Below are 19044 nucleotides of genomic sequence, written 5' to 3' on the forward strand. Positions count from 1 at the left end.
TCAAAACTGCTCTGGGACATTTATTTAGTTTTATGAATAGTTCATGAATCGGTCACTTTAACAGCCTACAAGCTCACTCTACTGTTTATTGCATTATATTTTGCACTACTGTTATGATCAACTCGTCCTGTTTATTCTTTATTCTGGTAATTCTGGTATTGTCATTTCCACTTAATCACCTCATCAGTACATAACTGTGACTATATAGAACCGGTATGCACACCTTCACTTTACTAAGTTTCTCAGGTTTATACTTTATATTGCACTATTGTTTACTCTGGCCTTGCACATCCATTATCTACCTCTCATCATGTTATTGTCTTCAGTCAGCGTCCCTTTGTCTCCTGTTAGTCACTATTGAGCACGTTGCATCAGAGGTCCTGCTGCTGTTCACTTTTATATTTTTTTATATTTTTTTATATAACTAGTTGTGTTAGTTTATTTTTGCTAATGTTGTTGTTTGCTGCAAATTGAGTAGGAGTGTAACGCAATTTCAATTTCTATGTATGTCCTGTACATATGCAGAATTGACAATAAAAATCAATCAATCAATCACACGGATGATAAATGACAATTATTTAAAAAAACTGGCACAAATATGCCAATTTTAATTCCTAAAGTGTACTCAGGCAGATTAAATCATTAACTTTGGGCCGGCTACACATGACAATAGGCCTGGATTTTCACAAAACACTTAAAACATTATTTTACATTTATAGTGTTTGGCGTATATCTTCAGATCCTTGTACACTGTTTCCTTTTATCCTTTATATTTTTGCTATTTTTGGGTGTAACTGGGACCTTGGGTACAGTTTCATTCCACACCGTGTACCACATGTGATGCGAATGACAATAAAGAACCTTGAACTTTGAACACGCTACTTGCTCACCCTCAGAATTCAGTGTTTGATCATTTCTCAAAATTCTGAGTCTCCAGCTACACTAAGGTTCAGGCCTCCCTTGCAAAAAGATGTGATCTCAATGGGGTTTGCCTGCTAAAATAAAGGTAAATATCCTCCAACTATTGCAGCCCAGAGAGATTCCACCTTAAATCAGACTGGACTGAAAAGCTGACATCTCATCCAAGTGAGGCAAAGACTGCATTCTAAATCTTTACTCTGCAGACAGTGTTGCTTTTTGTAGTTATTCTATATATTCCTGTTCTAAGATGCACTGGAAGTGCTGCAGCTAGCTGCTACTGCTATTTGCACTTGCAAGTAACCACAGCATTTTGTGTAAATACTCATGTACAGCTAAACTGACGGCAAGGCAAAGGTTTTTATAAAGCACCGTTTTCAGGAACTGACGTGAAACGTTTGCGTGTGGGATCGTAGGATGAGAACTCTGGGACCTGCAGCCAGAGGAACTTGAGACTTACTCAACACCTTGGACCTTCTGAGTATCGGGATCTAAAACCCGGATCACTTTAGACCACTAGGTTTATGTTTAAATTCAGCACCGGATTCAGAAAGACCAAATAACTCAACCATTTTGGTCATGTTGCAGTTTTTGGTAACCATTTAGGAAACAGACATTTGGAAATTAAAGCACGACTGTCGAGCTTTGGGTTTAGTTTTTATTTTAACCAAACCATTTGCAAATCGATCGTTTTACATTATTTTATTTATGGTTATTCAAATGATATGCACCATTTACAGACATGTTACTCAATAACTCAAAAGGTTTTCAGTCTCTCGGTTCTTTGTCATGAAGTTTATTACAATGTGCATGTGCAAATTAAACTAAAGTTGTCAAACAACGAAGTAGCAACTTACAAATCTATACCCGTGAGTGCATTTAGCTCATTCTTTTTTAGACGAAGGTAGAAACTTTCTTCACATTATTTCAAGAAACTAAAAGGATGTTTGTGTTTTAAAGACAGAGAAAATGTACAGAAGCCTGCAGAACGAACAGTTTCAATAAAAGTGTGAGCAAAGAGCTCACCGTCTGTTTTGTCCTGTTGGTGCTCAGAGCTCTTTGTTTAATGAGGATGATATAAGATGCATCCCAGGCAGACTCACTGGAATAAGAACGACTAGCAGAAGCAGCGACGTGATGCAGTCAGAAACAAACAAGGGCGCTGTGGACTGCTTAGAAGTTGTAGTTCACATCTGTGGAGGTGGGGTTCTGTGAAACGTTGGGAATAACTAATATTTCACCGGATCCCAAACATGTCAGGGTCTGACCCACAGATTGACACTAGCAGAGGCCCGTGACCCTGACTAACATGGTCGATCAATTAAACAGGAACATAATGACAATTTCACGGTTTTTATTCATTTGCAGGCACACACTCGTGTATCAGGACAGCAAATAAATAAATGTAATTATTCCTGCTAATTATTTCAAGATCCTGTTTTTGTGTTTCAGGACCCATGGGGTCCCAACTCCATGTTTGGAAACAGTTGTTGTAGATTTGATCAATTTTAGTTTAAAAACAGTTTAACACTGACGAGCTAATGGCTAGCCATCTTGACTTTTAAAACTTTCCTAGTGGATGCTGTAAATTTCACATTAAATAGTTTATTATTTCAAATTTGATGGTTGTGAGTACGACTTGCAGCAGCAGCTAGCTGTGGCATTATTTTGGTGCAGCTACAGCAAGATTATAATATTTTTGTTCAAATAAACATATAATTCAGAACTGAGAGTGTTGTAAAGCTTTACTTACAGCCCACTCAAACCTGTCGTTAGCTCAGTCATCCAAAGAGCTATCTACAACAGGTTAGATATTAATTGTTTATAACCTTTCAACAGAACGCCACTTCAGAAGATCTGAACCATCTCTTTAAGGCCCATCATTACATTCCAGTTGGACATTTTTGTTCATGTTGCATAGCTGACACAAGCATTTTATAAACTGTTCACATGAATCAAAGGAAACTGGGACCAGCACAGAAAACAATATTTATCTGATATGTGCTTCTCATGTTTTCTTAACATGGTACTGGTTGGTCCAAAGGTTTCTACTTAACTAAACACACATTTCTGTCTTTATAAACAAAATGTTCTCTCTGTTAACCTTTACTTCACATCTCATTTGAATGATTTATGGTACGTTACTGTAACTATGTGTGTTTGTCGAGGATAAAAAGACAAAAATAAAAGAAGAACATCTTCTTGAGGTGCATGTGATGCTGCAGCTCCTGGTCTTTTCATCAGGAGTGACAGCTGAACCTTCAGCTTTGGAAGTCTTAAACCAGTATCTCACTGGTATGTGTCCTGGTAGTCCCCGTTCCCGTAGTGTTGCTCCTCCTCACCCTCCTGCCCAGTCGCTCCTCTCTTCTTCTTCCAGCCGTGCTTCTGACCGTACGAGCCGTCCGTTGTTCCGTAGCTCTTTTTGGGAGCCAACGCGATCTCGTTGGTGAGCTCCGATTCCTCGGCCAGCTCGTCCTCGTCAATGATGCCACATTTATCCTCGCTCAGGCCCTCAGGGTTGGCCCAGTCCTGCAGCTCGCCCGACGCGAAGATGGCGTAGAAGATGACCCCTGAGTAGTGCACCATGGATGCAATCACGAAGACGTTCTGCCACTCCAGGCGAGTCTGCGGAGAGACAAACAGAGTCGGTAGATTCTCTGTCAGAGGCGATCTGACTGATCGTTCTGTGCTGCTGAGTTCAAACCTCAGCATCGCTTAAAGCGCTGAAACAGCTACAGAATTCATTTTACTACACGATAAATTATGAATAAAAATATAAAATAAATTATGAATAGAAGATATAGCTGCTGTTCAAGTGTCTGCAAAAATCAGTCATTTAAACAGCTAAATCCAGAGGAGGACGCTGAAGGTGAATTTCGTGTGAAAATTTAGAATCTGATATAGTTTTTATAGTTTCTGTGGTGTGTTAGTGCTGTCTACTGTGTCTACTGGATGGCTCAAATTCATGCCTGGGGATTAATAAAGTGTCTATCTATCTGTTACTTATGAAGTAAGGTAAGTTTTTACAAAAATAGGAGTGATGTGCATGAAATAATATGTAGCTAACTTTATTTAAACTGTTCTTTTTTCTATGCTCATTTTTTATTTGACAGCTCTATAAAAATAGTTGAAAATGCTCGTCGTTGTGGCAGTTCATCGTTTCTGTTGACCCAGAAGACACGGCATTCACAAACCAAACGAGTACTTCCAGTGGTACATACTCCCGTTAGTTAATTCTCAGAGGAATCAAAATCTAAAACATAAGTTCTCTCACACAACAAACCTGAATGTGTCTATAAAGTAAACACATGACTGTGAAAGGGTGAAAGGTCAGTTCGACTGATAATGAGCATGAACTTTGTTGATCTTGTCCACGGTGTAAATCGACAAACAGTTTAATTAAAGGACATGAAACTGCAGCCATCTGTTAAATGTGAAGAACTCACCTGTTGATGACTACCTGCTGATCCAAATTATTTTAAGATTATAGTACTTGAGGTCTTGACAGAAAAAGGATCCAGTGTGGAGCCACAGTCTGATTACATTTTCTATCCTAAACATTAGAGGAGTTGCATCATGGACAACTTACTGTGTACTGTCTTATGGATGGACAGACTGGCACAATCTAGGGGATAACATTTCTATGTTTGTATATCAAGCTGGAGCAGAAACAAGGTTTTACCAAAGGGGGTCACCTGTGACCTTGACCTTTGACCTTGACATCAGTAGAGATCACCCTTGACCCATGAGGTGTCCAGCTGTGCAGTTTGACATTTCTCTGTTAAAGGGTTATAAGTTTAGAGCTTGGACAAGATATCGTCTGCGGATGGACGGTGAAAAGCCGTAATATGTCTCGTCTCCTGACTGACACATTAAAATGGATAGCAGTCAGTTTTACAGATATTGAGCTAAAAAGCAGGTTAAAGCTGCAGGCTGTGCTTCAGGGGAGTCCAGAGCTCCTTGAGGGCCACTCTCCTGCATGTTTGAAATGTTTTTCTGCTCCAACACCTGATTTGAACCAATGGGTGACCACCAGGCTTCTGCAGAGCCTGAAGAGGTGATTCACCTGTTGAATCAGGTGAGCTGGGCAGGGAAACAAGTGAAAGGTGGAGGATAGTGGCCCCTGAGGGCCAAGAATGGACACCCCTGTAAGTGTTGCTCCACCTGTTATCTCAACCTTCAAATAGTTTGATGTTGAAAAAACAGATTGTCAGAGCTTCACCAAGCTCAAATATCACAGTTACACAGGTTTTTGTTGTCTTTATATTCAATAATTTTACTTTTTTTATCTTTTACTGCAAAACTGATAATATATGAAATATATTCTTTCATTCTCGCCACATAAGTTAAGGAGCAACATTTGTAAATAAATGGTGTGTAGCTGATTGCAGTTTTAAACAATGTCCAAAGTTCTGTGGGAACAAACATTTTACACCCATACATATTTAAATAAAAACTATTTTTACCTTGTGTTTAGTCAAAGCTCCGACGATCAGGGGACACACCATTCCAGACAGCGTTCCGACCCCGTTGGAAATGCCCATCAGGATGCTGGCATAGCGAGGAGCAATGTCCAGATGATTCACATTAAAACCTAAAGACAATAAACACAGTTCGATTAGTTTAAAATAAACACAATGATACCAAAAAATAAGCTTTTCCAGTTACGTGAGCATATTTTATACACATTTTACATTTTATCATTGACTTGACAACGGTCTATAAAACATTCAGTACATTTCTCCGTGAAGATTGTGCAAGTTAATTCAAAATACAAAATCTGAGTTTCTGTTTCTGTGCAGATGAAAGTTTTTCACTTTGGCCGAGCTTTAAAATCACCTGAAATGGCAAATCCACTAAAGCCCACAGCGAGAACAAGGAAAGAAATGGCGACTCCTCGAGTGTGAGAAAATCCAACCACCAACAGCAGAGAGGCCTCCATACCAAACCCTGAAGAGGAGCGATAATGAAGGTGAAATGTCTTCATAAAATATCTACCAATAGCTTTCTAAACTACAAACTAAATGAAAAAAAAAAAAAAAGTTAAATTAGGACGGATTCCCTCAAATTACAGAAACATGAGATAATCTAATCTAAAACAGGTCTGAGTAGATCCATTTAAAGGCTCTTAGATTTACCTTTCACTCATTAAAAATAAATCACATCATCATCACAGTTCTGAACGATGATTGAAGCTGTTTGTCCTCACTTGGACCTCACTGCACCAACTGTTTTCATCCTGAGACGTCCTCCACCCACCGTACCTCCACAGTTCATCATCTTCCTCACGTTGGTCGTAGACATGATTTTTTTGCTTCGTAAAAAGTCTGCCAGCTGTCCTCCGATAGGGACCACGATGGTCATCACCATGTGGGGGACAGCAGACAGGAGTCCCACCTGGAAACAGTTCAGGGGGGACGTTTTAAAGACAAACTCATGTCCACCACTCTGTATTGAAGCTAAAGAAGAAAAGCAACGATCAGAAAATTATTTAGATTTATTTGGACACTACAACAAACTTCATATGTGGTCAGATGGAAAAATGTAATTGTGTTTTAAAAATAAAAAAAAAACACTCATTTTGAGTTTGATGAAAGCAAAGAAAGAAATAATAAGCTAATTAGAATAATTTAGTCAAGATAAACAAGAGTGACATAGACTTGTTTAGAAGTGAAATAGTGAAGAGGATCAATAATTTATTCACATAAATAAACTCTGACAGATCATTAAAAAAGTCAGTTTTCCTTCTACTGCTGATTACGAACACTGCATCCTCAAACGTTTCGGTTTATAAGTTTTATTTTTTTTATCCTGCATGAACAAACAGACCTCTTCCTGCAGTCCAGACCCGTGTCTCTCAAAAACTCATGGAAAGTTTTAAAACATTAAAACAAAAGTGAAATGTTAAGAAGTTAACAAAATAGTTTGTCTAGTGCTATATTCAGCTTTAATTCCTTTAGCTTTTAGCTAGTTTTCTGTTCCTTTTACCTTTCACTTGCATAGTTTTGGGTTTTAGCTACCATTCTGCTACTTTTAGCTTGCCTTTTGCCACTTTTATCTTTTATTTTACCTTTTGTTACATTTGAGTTTTAGCTAGCCTTTTGCCACTGTTAGCTAGTGTTCTGCTACTTTTAGCCTTTAGCTCATGTTTAGCTACTTCAACAAGTGATTTTCCACTTTTAGCTTTTAATTAGTCTTTTGTTACTTAGCTTTCACTTTCATAGTTTTGTATTTTAGCTACCATTCTGCCATTTTAGCTTGCCTTTTGCTACTTTTATCTTTTACTTTACCTTTGGTCACATTTGAGTTTTTGCTACCCTTTTGCCACAGTTAGCTAGTGTTTTGCTACTTTTAGCCTTAAGCTCATGTTTAGCTGCTTCAACAAGTGCTTTGCCACTTTTAGTTTTAGCTAGTGTTTGCCTCGTTTGGCTTCAACAACTTGGTTTCAGTTTCTTCAGCAATTTTCAGCCAGATTTGAGTCGTTCAGCGCCACACAATGTTTTCAGAAAATGAAACGTTTCTCTAATTTACAACCACTGATGTGTTTTAAGTCTTTGGTTTTACAAAGAAGTTGATTTTCTAACGAATGTGTTATTATTTTTACTCAATTTTCTGAGTGTTAGTTGTGAGAAAATATCATTTCTGAAGAAATGACTCGCTTCAGTGAAAGTGTGAGGTGAACCTTGCTGATGGGGAAGCCGAACACCTCCTCAAAATACGCCGGCTGGCTGATGAGAAGCAGGTAGAAGGTCCAGCTGCGGCAGAAGTTCGCCACAATGATGGCGTAGACGGGCATGGATGTAAAGAAGCGATGCCACGGGGTCTTGAATTTCTGGAGTTGAAGGACAAAAACTGTGTGACAGATTCTGACTGAAGGCCGTGAAACTGACTCGTCAGCTTGTTGAAGACGCACACCTCAGTAACGCTCAATTGATGAATCGTTTCACCGATGGCGGACTCGATGTATAACCTCTCCTCGTCTGTGATTGTGGGATGTGCAGCAGGACTTCCGTAGGCTAGCAGGAGCCAGAAGATGTACCAAATGATCCCAAAAACTCCTTTTCACAAGACAAGCAAAGCAGAAATCATTCGTTCACATGTGAAGTTGGATGTGTATTTGCAGCAAACACATTTTAAGGCATTAAAAAGGAACTTGAGTGCAGGACAAATTAATTAAAGCCAGCACAGATCTTCTCCAGATCACCAGAATCTCTGTTATTAAAAATGGAGCCAGCATGACTCACAGGGGTAAGACAGGTAAATGCTAATTTACATCAATAAATCATGAGATTGTATCGCTGCAAAATCAGAGGGGCTTTTTATTAAAACATGCTTGCCAAGATACAAATTTTGCACGACTGCCGATAAGTTTAATCAAACTCTAAAGCAATTCAGATAAACCTAAGAGTGCAAAGTACAACAGCCAGAGAGCAACGTCAGCCAAAGAGTATGAAAACTCATTTATACAACATTAAGTTGTATTTTTTTTGTAATAACCTTCATAAAAAGGCTGAAAGTGTTATTGCAATTACACCAAATTTATCATTCTAACTACCAGACTCAATAATGCCCAAATAATATTTTAAACGCAACTCCTTTAGATGCTTAAATTGGTCAGTATCAATGTTAATAATCAAATAAAACTTGGAGGGTAGCTTGGATGTTTGGAAGTGTTTTTGAGGAAAAAGTATGAACAATATTATCTTACCCGCTGTAGATAATTCTTTGAATTACCTCAGTTTAGAGGAACAAAGTTAAACTCTGAGTGGATTGATGATGGCTTGTCAGTGAGGCACAAAATCCAGAGTAGACTGCTGCCATCAGGACACAACTCCAGTTTCATACATATACGATAGTGGTTTGTGTTAACACTATTAAAATAAAACTTTACATTGTCAGTAAAGTTGGATTTAGTGGTTATTCCTGCAGGATCTAGACAGAAGTACCACATCTGTATTAGAAGAGCTACAGCTACTGCTGCTATATAATACGAACCAGGGATTTTATGTAAATAATTTAATGCTAAATTTATGTCAGTCTGATTGTTTAAAAATCTTTTGCTCAAATGTTTGAGAATGTAGTTGTTTTAAAATGCCAGCAGTTCATTTTGAGCTTGGTTTTGGATATTTTTAATGTGTTAATCTGGCCAGAATTAAACTATTTCTGCAGACTGAGGTCAATCAAAGAGCTATCTGCAACAGGTAGGATGTTATGTATTCATAATATCTACAGAACGCCAGTTTAAAAGGTCTAAACTAGAGCTTTAAGTAATTCTGCACTTATCAGTGTTGGACTGATTATTAACTTGTTAACGAACGAAGGAATCAGCAGAAAGTTAAGGGGTCTAAATGTTTCTTTTTAGTTCTTATTGAGCTGAAGGGTCAGTGGCTTACCATAAATATAGAAGACTGACGACCAGCCAACAAACTGAACCAGAACTCCTGCTAAGGGCATGGCAATGACCGCTCCTGCATAGGACCCTGCAAACATCACAAAACAGTCTTTTCAAAAGCTTTAAAAAGCAAGCAGCTATAATCTTACATTAGCAACACTACAGAGTTCAAATGTGTCTTACTAAGTGAAAACAAATCAAAGAAATGCATTAATGTCATTGAACAAACACTGTCAAAATGAGTCATTAGTGGAGCCAGGAGGTGTTTTAGCACGCACTCTTGTCTGTTGGCTTAACGAGCATCGCTGTTTTCAATAGAGCAGCGAGCGCAAGAGTGTTTTTGGACAGTAAGCAATGTGACGCTTCATTTAGGAGAATGGAGGGAGAAGCTCATTCAGACTACACAGGTGAGCTGGGTTTATTAACAGGCAATGTCAAGAGGGTTTTGATGCACGGGTTGTCATGGTACCAGCATAAAGTGCAAGACGGTTATTTTCATTTGAACAGAGGCAGCAGCGGTCGAGAGCTGCAAAGAAAAACGAGCTCCTCGTGCCTCTCGTGCATTTACTGACTTCTGTGTAAAAGATGTTTGTGTCAGAGAAACGTCCTGCACAGCGTTTGATAAATGACAGGAGGCAGCTCACCGCAGAACGATGTGGTGGCCAGTCGACTTCGTTCGAGAGGTGGTGCCCACTTGGACCACATCCCGTGGCATGCTGGGTAGGTGACCCCCTGTCAGGGATGGAGGAGGACAAGGTTAAAGATTGACTTTGAGACAGACCTGGAGTTCAAAGGGGAAGCACTTTAAATAAGCAGTTTGACTCAAAAATCTGCTCATCTATCTCCTCTAACATAATCCATTACTGTATTATTTCTTATTTGCGTCACAGTCCACATGTTTTATGTCTGGATTTTTTTCTTGGTTTATCGTTTTCTCTTGCCATGTTTTATGATAACTTAGTTTATTTGGCTTCCGCTCTCTCCACAGACCCAGTCCTAATTTGTAAATCAGTACGCCTGCATTCTGTTGGTTCTTTTGCTCCCCGAGTATATTTACAGCCAAGATTCATTCGTTCACTTCCAGACCCACTACACTCTCATTGTGTTAGTGTAGTCAGTATTTGTTGTTGCTTTGCTTCCATGTGTACCTGATGTTATTTTGTTTCTTTATTTTTAACCCTCCTGCTGTCGTTGGGTCAAAATGACCCACTAGACATCAGTCCTAAAACCGAGGCGCCATAGTTCATTTGGACCCAAAGGCAGTAGGAGAGTTAAAAATAGCTTTATTGCTATTTTAGATAATCTTGTGTATGATTCTTGTTTGTTTGTAAATTTTATTTTATGTAGTCCTTTAATCTGATTAAAGTGCTTTGTGTTACACACTGCTGTATAAAAATCTTTTATAAAGTTTGATCATCACGAGTTTGGGTTGAATACCTAATTTGTCTTAATCATGTCATGTTATCACACCGTGGGTACTCCTTCAGGCATCAGTAATCTTAGAGTAAGCATTTTATGTTGCAGGTTTATGGATGGGGCAGCACGGTGGCGCAGTTGGTAGAGCTGCTACCACTCAGCGAGCAGGTCACCCTGATTTAAATCCCAGCCCGGGAGCCTTCTGGTTGGAGTTTGCATGTTCTCTCCGTGCAATGCGTGGGTTTTCTACGGGTAATCCGGTTTCCTCCCACAGACTAAAAACATGCATGTTAGGCTGATTGGTAACTCTAAATTGTCCCTAGGTGTGAGTGAGAGAGTGAATGGTTGTTTGTCTCTGTAGTGTCCCTTTGATGGACTGGAGACCTGTCCACGGTGTACCCTGCCTCTTGCACAGCGATGGTTGGATATGGGCACCAGTGACCCCTGCGACCCGAAAAGGAAGAAGCGGGTAAAGATAACGGATGGATGGATTAAATAAATAGTAGATTTAGTAATAATTTGCTCCAAAAACTAAAGTGCTGAAATGTGAACACAAAGGTCAATCAATGAGAGAAAATGGAAGTAACAATGTTTTATCACGTTTTATCTCTTACCTCCACTAATCCCTGTAGAATGCGCACAAACATAACACAACCATAGTGCACCCTTGCTGCCGATGGTATGAACATATTCAGCACTGACGTCAAGAAAATGGCCGCTCCAAACACCCTGTGTGAAATAAAATGTTATTTTTGTGCACAAATCAATTTAAAAGGCTTCAGTGAAAAAGATTTTTGCAGTTTGAAAAATACAATTCTTCTACAAAGACCAGGTTTAGAAACGTGATTAATGAGTTTTATACGCTAAAAGTGCTGGTCGGTAGGTAATGTTTGATTAGTACAGGGTCAGCTAGTGGTCGATGGTCGAATTTCAGCTTCAGGAGGATCAATATGGGTTCTGTCCCGGCTATGTAACACTGGACCAGCTCTTTATTCTCACTAGGGTCCTCAAAGGGGTATAGGGGTTTGCCCAACCAGCCTACATGTGTTTTGTGGATTTTATTTGGCGAAGGTATTTCATGGTGTCTCTTGAAGTACCGTGTGGGGGGTTCTCAGTGACTACGAGATTCGGGGTCAGTTGCTATGGGCCATTCAGTCCCTGTACAAGCAGTGCAAGAATTTGGGTTGCATTGCTGGCACAGCCTGGCAGTAAGTTGGAGCCCTTCAGGACGGGAGTTGGACTCAGCCAGGGCTCCCCGTGGTCACTGATTCTGTTCAGAATTTTTATGGACAGAATTTCTTGGTGCAACCAGAGGGTAGAGGAAGTCCAGTTCAGTGGCCTCAGGTTTCGGTCTCTGTTATTTGTGGATGATGTGGTCCTGATGGTGTTATCTTGCCTTGATCTTCAGCTCTGTTCCATCCACCATGAACATAACACATTAAAGGAGGACACAAGACACACATAAGGGGGTTCAACATTCAATTTATTAAAAAGGCTGCTGCTTCCTGAAAAAAAAGGAAAAAAGATCAGGAACCCCCCAGTTCCCATGTCCACCAAAAGACACAAAAACCCAAAGTATCAGCTTAAAGATGGACCTAGTGACCCGGTCAAACAGAACAAAAAGATACCGCAGCAGGCCCACCCTATACAGGGCCGTCAAAGCCACTGCTGGTACCAGGCTAAAACTAGAAGAAAAAAAAAAAACTACAAAAACACCTATTACAAAAGAAAAGGGCTAAAGCAGGACAACCGGTCCCACCAGGCCAAAGTTACAAAAAATATACAAAAAGTTAACAAAAATTACCTGTGGTGGCTGAGGCCGCCGAGAGCAGGCCACAGCTCCAGGACAAAGAAAAAACAAGGGCCCCAGGAAAACCAGGGCAGCCCCAAAAAAAGGGTCCAAACAAAAAATGGCCCAAAAGGGAGAGAGCTTCTGAAAGGCCAAAAATGTGGGAGCATGAGCGAGTTCACAAACAGAGTGAGCCTGAGAGGGCGAGCTCCCTGAAACCAGCCAATTTATGGGTGGGCAGAAAAGACCATAGCCCAAAACAATTAAAGGTTAATCAGCCAGCCCAAAAACCCAAGACATGTCCCAAGGACAAAATAATAAGACTAATGTGCCCCAGGCACATAACAAGCTCTCACTGGAGCGGTTTGCTGCAGAGTGTACAGCAGCTGGGGTGAGGATCAGCACCTCCAAATATGAGCCATGCAGTTGGAAAATAGTGTATTGTCTTCTCCTGGTTGGGAGTAAGGTGCTGCCTTAAATGGAGAAGTTCAAGTACCTCAGGGTACCCCCAGTCATGGACTGGGGGAACAATGGAGTGTGAGATCAACAGACAAATTTGTGCAGCTTCCACATTATTGCAGAATCTGTGCCGGTCCATTGTGGTGAAGAAGGAGTTGAACTGTAAGGTGAAGCTCTTTGTTTACGGGTCAGTCTACATTCCTATCGAAATGGTTGAATGAGTTTTCTCTGCAGGGTACCTGGACTCTCTCTTAGAGATAGGGTGAGAAGTTCAAATATCCAGGAGAGACTCAAGAGCCCTCCACATTGAGAGATGCCAGTTGAGGTGGTTTGGGCATCTGGTAAGGATGCCCCATGACACCTCCCTAGAGAGGTTTGTGTCCAACTGGGAGGAGACCTAAAGGGGAAGACCCAGGAAACACTGGATATGCTTTGGAATCCTCCCAGAAAAGCTGGAGGAGGTGGATGTGGAAAGAGACGTCTGCACTTTCCTCCTCAAGCTGCTGCTCCTGCAACCTGACTCTGGAGCAAGTGGAGCATAATAAATGGATGGATGGAGGGTCAGCTAGCCATTTCCCACCAGTTTCAATTATTTCAGCTCGAGCTTTCTGTTTTAGTGACACATTTTTTTATACAGAGACTTTTGTTTAAAAATCGGTAACCAAGCAACTGAGAAAGTTATCCCACAATTCAACGTTAAAGCATCAACTTGTAATAATTTCACAAGATTGCTAGCCTAAATAAGCTAACAGTCATCTAAAGGAGTTACTTAACTAACTACCTTTATGTTCATGCATCTGAAAAGGCAAGTTAGTATATTAGATATGTTTTATTCCACACTTTAAAAATAACAAAAATAAAATTAAAATGTAAAAGTAAAAGTAAAGCTTCCAGTTAGTGTAGCATTGAACTGTCCAAATCTTTTTGGTGCTAAGAACTGCTAACTGGTGAGTGAAAGCTGTCGTATGGATGTGTAATATTTGCAGACAATAAATCTCTACATCAATGACAGTTAATGTCTCTCAGTCAGCCTGAATATCACACAGATCTCACTTCTCCGTCATTCACTGTGAGATAAAGACATCCTGCTGAATTCATAACTTTCTGCTTCATCACAACCTTCCCTTTTCTCCCACACCTGAAACCCCCTTCCCTCCCTTTTTCCAAAACAGCGTGTAACTGACACTTGTAATATTCCAGTGGCTGGTGTTTCAAAAAGAAATCAGAGGCAGGATCTTTCATTATTAACTCTGTCAGTGGCATGTCCCTTTTCTTCCTGTGAAGCTTTTATTACAGGACTGTAATCTGCTCTATCAGTAACGCTCACCACATCCAACAGCTTTAACCCTTTAACCGCAAAGCCCGAGAAGGTGTTCTCCCAAAAGTATTTTGTCTTAATTTGTTGAGTTTCTGTGTATTTTTATCCATTTTTGTCCTAGTAAAGTATTAAAACCTCTAAATCTGCAATTCATTATGATAGCATGGTTAGCCAAAACACTGAACCCAGCCAGCCTCATTCTAGTGAGGTTACAAGCAGGTCATGTCCATTACAGTACTGAGTGTGATGCACATCAGAGGGGATTCAGAAGCATGTATATTTCAAGACGATAAAATTAATAGGTCAGTATACTCTGTGTGGCTGCATAAACCCTACAAAAAGTATCTGGAGTTAAAAAGCTACACCATGAAGTTGTGCGTTTTATTTTTATTCATTTTATCTAACAGTTAAATGTCAAAGCTTGTCGGTGATTATAGGAGGACAAAAATTAAGTGTTACAACTGAATATGAGTAGACAACAAGTCAATGCTACCTGTTGGCAGACAGCTTGTTGGAGATGAATCCGCCTGGGATTTGAGTGACGATGTAGCCCCAAAAAAAGGATCCGTGAATCAGTCCCACAGTTTCTGGGTCCCAGTTAAACTGAGCTTTCTAGAAAAGGGAGAAAAGTGGGTTTAATGCAGAAGCCATGAAATATCAAGTATACAATTTTTTTTTTTTTTAGAGGGGGCAGGGGTTGCAACTTAATTTAGTCAGTAAGTGTTATCTTGCAAAACCATTCAGTTTTATATACACATGAAAATGTTTGATTACAGAGCATCTCGCAGGAGTTTGATTAGACTGTTGAATCCCAGTGAACAGCTACTTCTAGAGTCAGCATCAACCTTTAAGCTTTTTTTAAACAACAAATAAAATCATTATATATTATTTCTTCTCCTTTTTCTTTCAGCTGTTCCCTCTTCAGGGGTTGCCACAGTGAGTCATCCTCCTCCATCTCACTCTGTTCTCACTCCAACCACCTCCATGTCCTCTCCAACTACATCCATATACAGTATTTCCTCTTTATCCTTCCTCTTTGTTTTTTCCAGGCAGCTGCATTTCTAACATCCTTCTACCAATATACCCACTGTCCCTCCTCTGGATATGTCCAAACCATCTCAGTCTGGCCTCTCTAGCTTTATCTCCCAGTTTTTCAACTTGCGCTGTACCTCTGATGATCTCATTCCTAATCTTGTCACTCCTAAGGAGAACCTCAACATCTTCATTTCTGCTACTTCCAGTTCTTTCTCCTGTCTTCTTGTCAATTGCCACTGTCTCCAGACCATACAACACAGCTGGTCTTACTATTCACTTGTAAAGCTTTATAACAAATTGCCACAAATAGTTTGTGTAAGCTCAAAATAAGTCAATTTTGCAAATAAAATTAAAGTTGTGCTGCAATAAGAAATGCTTCGAGCAAGTTTTTATTTTTTTCTGCTTTCGTTGCACCCGTTTGTTTTTCTGGAGGACACATGCATGTGCAATGTCTCACAAACGTGACTAAACGACAAGTCCATCCACCAACCTGAAGCACTGGAGTCCCATTGATGTAGACGGTGTTGTTGTTCACCATCTCCACAATGGCCACACCCAGATTGCATCGAATGCCAAAAGAGATGCAGAAACCCAGGCCACTGAGGATGGCGATGATGTAGCGTTTAGGCAGACCGCCGCAGCTGCAGTCCAGTAAAGGGGCAGGACGTGGTGCTGATGCCACCGGACGACCGTCTTCTGTGAGCTCAATGTTGTCCTCGTCCTCAACGTTACTACCATCTATTTTCCTAAAGAGCATATATTACAAGTTAAGTTTAAATACATTTGTCTGCTTTCATTCAACCCATGTACAAGCACAAACACTTTTATCACCTTTGTGGATGGGATCAAAGGAGGTAAATGGATAAATACACATACTGAGCCACATTGTGCAGGGGAAACATGAGGAACCATCAAAAATGAACCTGTTCAACCCTCCCCTGCTCAAACCTGACAAGAAAACGCCTCCTCAACCAAGATAATAGGACAAATGAAGCAGCTTCATATTTTATAAGTGGTACATTTAATTCAACTTTTAGTTTATTAAGGATAAACTCATTCAAAAATAGCTCTTTAATACCTTTATTCCTTCCATTTAGGTGTGAAAAAATTAACAAAATTGCTCATCTGTAATGTGAATGATGCTAATTAAAATATCAGCTGTTTAAAATTGATCACTGCAGGTTTTTTAACCAATTTGTAAAAAAAAAAAACAGAAAATCTATTACAATACCTTGATAATAATAAAAGCCATTTAACCTCTGAAAATGTGATGTATGTCAAAACTGGAGCCCAATAAGCAGTTTTATCATAACTTTTTTTAAATTAACCTATATTTTAAATTTATTACTCAGGATTATTACACTATTTACATGCCTTTTTCATTCTGTCCCACACTTTGATCTGAAAAAAAAAATCCTTTTTTAAAAATTCGGAACCATAAAACAAGTTATTCTGTTAAATTTTATTACTAATATTAAAGACGTCTGCCAGCTGTGAAATAAAGTAAGTCACGTTTTACTCAATTTACACAATACCCTTTAGCTCTTTAATAAGTTTGAGGTCTTCCCTACATTTGCAGATACAGTTCTGTTAAATATGCATCAGATATGAATTATGTATGTGTCTTAAAATAAAATCTGTGATTACATCACTGGGATCACAAGCACAAGAATATATTATTTATCTATCTGCATGATACTTTGAGAATATTAATCTAAACATGAATAGAGAATTATTACTTCCATCCAGCATTAACACACTGCAGACGCTCATCCCCACCTTTGAACAAACCCTCTCACCTCTGCAGTTTTCCTAAAGAGTCCCCCACGGTGTTCTTCACCTCCTCCTTCCCAGGTTTGAGCACCTGGTTTTTCAAACCTGCCAAATCAAAAGGCATGTTTTCTTCTTTTCCCTTTTTATCCACAAACTGAGTCTTAACAGCTCATGGGTGCACCTCAGGTTTTTTTTTTAAAGGAAACAGAAATCCACTAAAGGCTGAATCTCATCCTTCCTGGATGTGTGGTACTTGGGGATTTGGCTCCACCTTTCAGCTGTTGCCAAGGGTCCCACAGAGGACTTCTCCAAGTTTTGGAGAAAAGATGTCAAGTGTCCCTCAGTATCCTAAATGCCGCAGAATCAGAACTTCTTCCATCCTTGAAAGATTCATCCAGCGCTGATGAAAAATGAAAGACAAAATGTAGGATCCAGGTTTTACCCTCGAGTCATTGTGGTCCCCTAAATCAGTCGCTCAGATCTCATGACTCATCTGATTTTGCTGAAGCGGAGGAGCAGGTGAAATATCCAAAAAATAAAAACCCAGCCCCTGGCTTTTAAACATCCTCTCCTCCGTCAGCTCCCCAGCTCCTCCCCTTCATCCAGTTAGATTCATTTGATAGTAGCCCTGAAGACGACCAAATGAAACATGCATGAGCTTGACATGTTGAGGAGAGGCAGGACGGCTGTGGAGTTAAATGAAACCAAAGACAGACCCACAGAGCTTGAGTCTTACACACTCATGCTACAGCATGCAGCTCTTATATATACATATATATATTTATTATAGTTCCATCCTTTATGAAGAACTGATGGAAACTACTTCTGCCTGCATGAAGCTGGAAACATATCTATCACCATTTCACACTGATGGTCATTTCTCAGGAAGAATTATCATTGTTGCAGATCATTAAATATGTAGCTTTTTTGTGGGAGGGGGACCCCAATACCAATTGAGATTTTAAATTTTAAACAGCAGATAGATGATGTGACACTGAGCCTATAGTTTTACCATTTAAAACTTTGTTTCAGAGCAAATGTTTGCGCCCTAGCTGTTATTGTGCTCCTCGAAAAACAGTTAAATCACTTCGAAGTGAACATTTTTCAAATAAATATAATGATTTTTACCTAAAATGTGACACCTTTACATAAAAAGATAAATTAGTTGAGTTTTTCTTATGTTCAAACTTGATTTAGGGTTAAATGTAGGTCATAGGCAAGCACATATTGTAAAAAAACATCTAATCTAAAGAATAATTTACCTTATAATCATTTCAAGTAATAAATTGTGGAAATCAAATTATAATTCAGATTAGCTTAACAGAAAACTGCCTTTTTGTTTGACACAACTTTCAGCTGCAGCACTGAGAAATTAAAATCTAAATCAACGAGTTGTATTTTGGATGAATCATGTCTGCCATCTAGTGTTCATTCATCATGAACTTCATCATGAAATAAAAGTTCAACTCCACCTGAATTATTAAAGATATTAATGTCAGCTTCACAGCTGTTAGGAAAGATGTTGAGGTTAATGTTCTGAAGAAACGTGCGAGTTCTCCCAATAATTATTCTCAAATTTAAAATGATAATTTCTTGTTTTGATCTACGTCTGAAACTCTGACGAGTTCCTCGGAGCGTACACAGCTGCCACAATTAATCTATATTTCAAAAATGTTATCTCATTGCTTACACAGATATATAAATATTTAGTGATGGCTCCTCAGAAATATCTCTAAGCGTGTGAATTAATGCTGTCAAAATTAACATTTTCGTATCTTTCCACCCCTCAGAATTGCCACCTCAACGTGGTGGAGGGGTTCAAGTAGCCCTGTGATCGATGGTTGATCACAAAGGTCGATGATCAATTTTGTAATGGTGTCATAAGACCTGCAGCCCTGTGTCTTGGACACTTGAGTGAAGAGAGGAGCAGAGCTGTAAACTGAT

General features: G+C 39.5%; 1 protein-coding gene across 3 annotated transcripts; it reads right to left on the reverse strand.

The window, feature by feature from the left end:
- Nucleotides 1-3043: 3043 nt before the first annotated feature.
- Nucleotides 3044-17255, reverse strand: slc17a8 (solute carrier family 17 member 8). 3 transcript variants are annotated; one of them, XM_037682795.1, is made up of 12 exons: nucleotides 17127-17255; nucleotides 15818-16073; nucleotides 14786-14904; nucleotides 11341-11455; nucleotides 9955-10042; nucleotides 9312-9398; nucleotides 7834-7976; nucleotides 7601-7750; nucleotides 6183-6315; nucleotides 5758-5868; nucleotides 5385-5512; nucleotides 3044-3543 (listed from the first exon to the last, which is right to left on the reverse strand). In XM_037682795.1, the coding sequence occupies exons 1-12, from the start codon at nucleotides 17222-17224 to the stop codon at nucleotides 3208-3210; spliced, it is 1764 nt and encodes a 587-aa protein (XP_037538723.1). In that variant the 5' UTR covers nucleotides 17225-17255; the 3' UTR covers nucleotides 3044-3207. The 3 variants fall into 3 exon arrangements, with proteins under 3 accessions (XP_037538723.1, XP_037538724.1, XP_037538725.1); XM_037682796.1 differs by having other exon boundaries at nucleotides 7843-7976; nucleotides 14786-14900; nucleotides 15814-16073; XM_037682797.1 differs by lacking the exon at nucleotides 7601-7750 and having other exon boundaries at nucleotides 7843-7976; nucleotides 14786-14900; nucleotides 15814-16073.
- Nucleotides 17256-19044: the final 1789 nt, after the last annotated feature.

Source organism: Nematolebias whitei, chromosome 10 (genome assembly GCF_014905685.2).
Source record: "Nematolebias whitei isolate Nwh7 chromosome 10, NemWhi1, whole genome shotgun sequence".
NCBI lineage: Eukaryota > Metazoa > Chordata > Actinopteri > Cyprinodontiformes > Rivulidae > Nematolebias > Nematolebias whitei.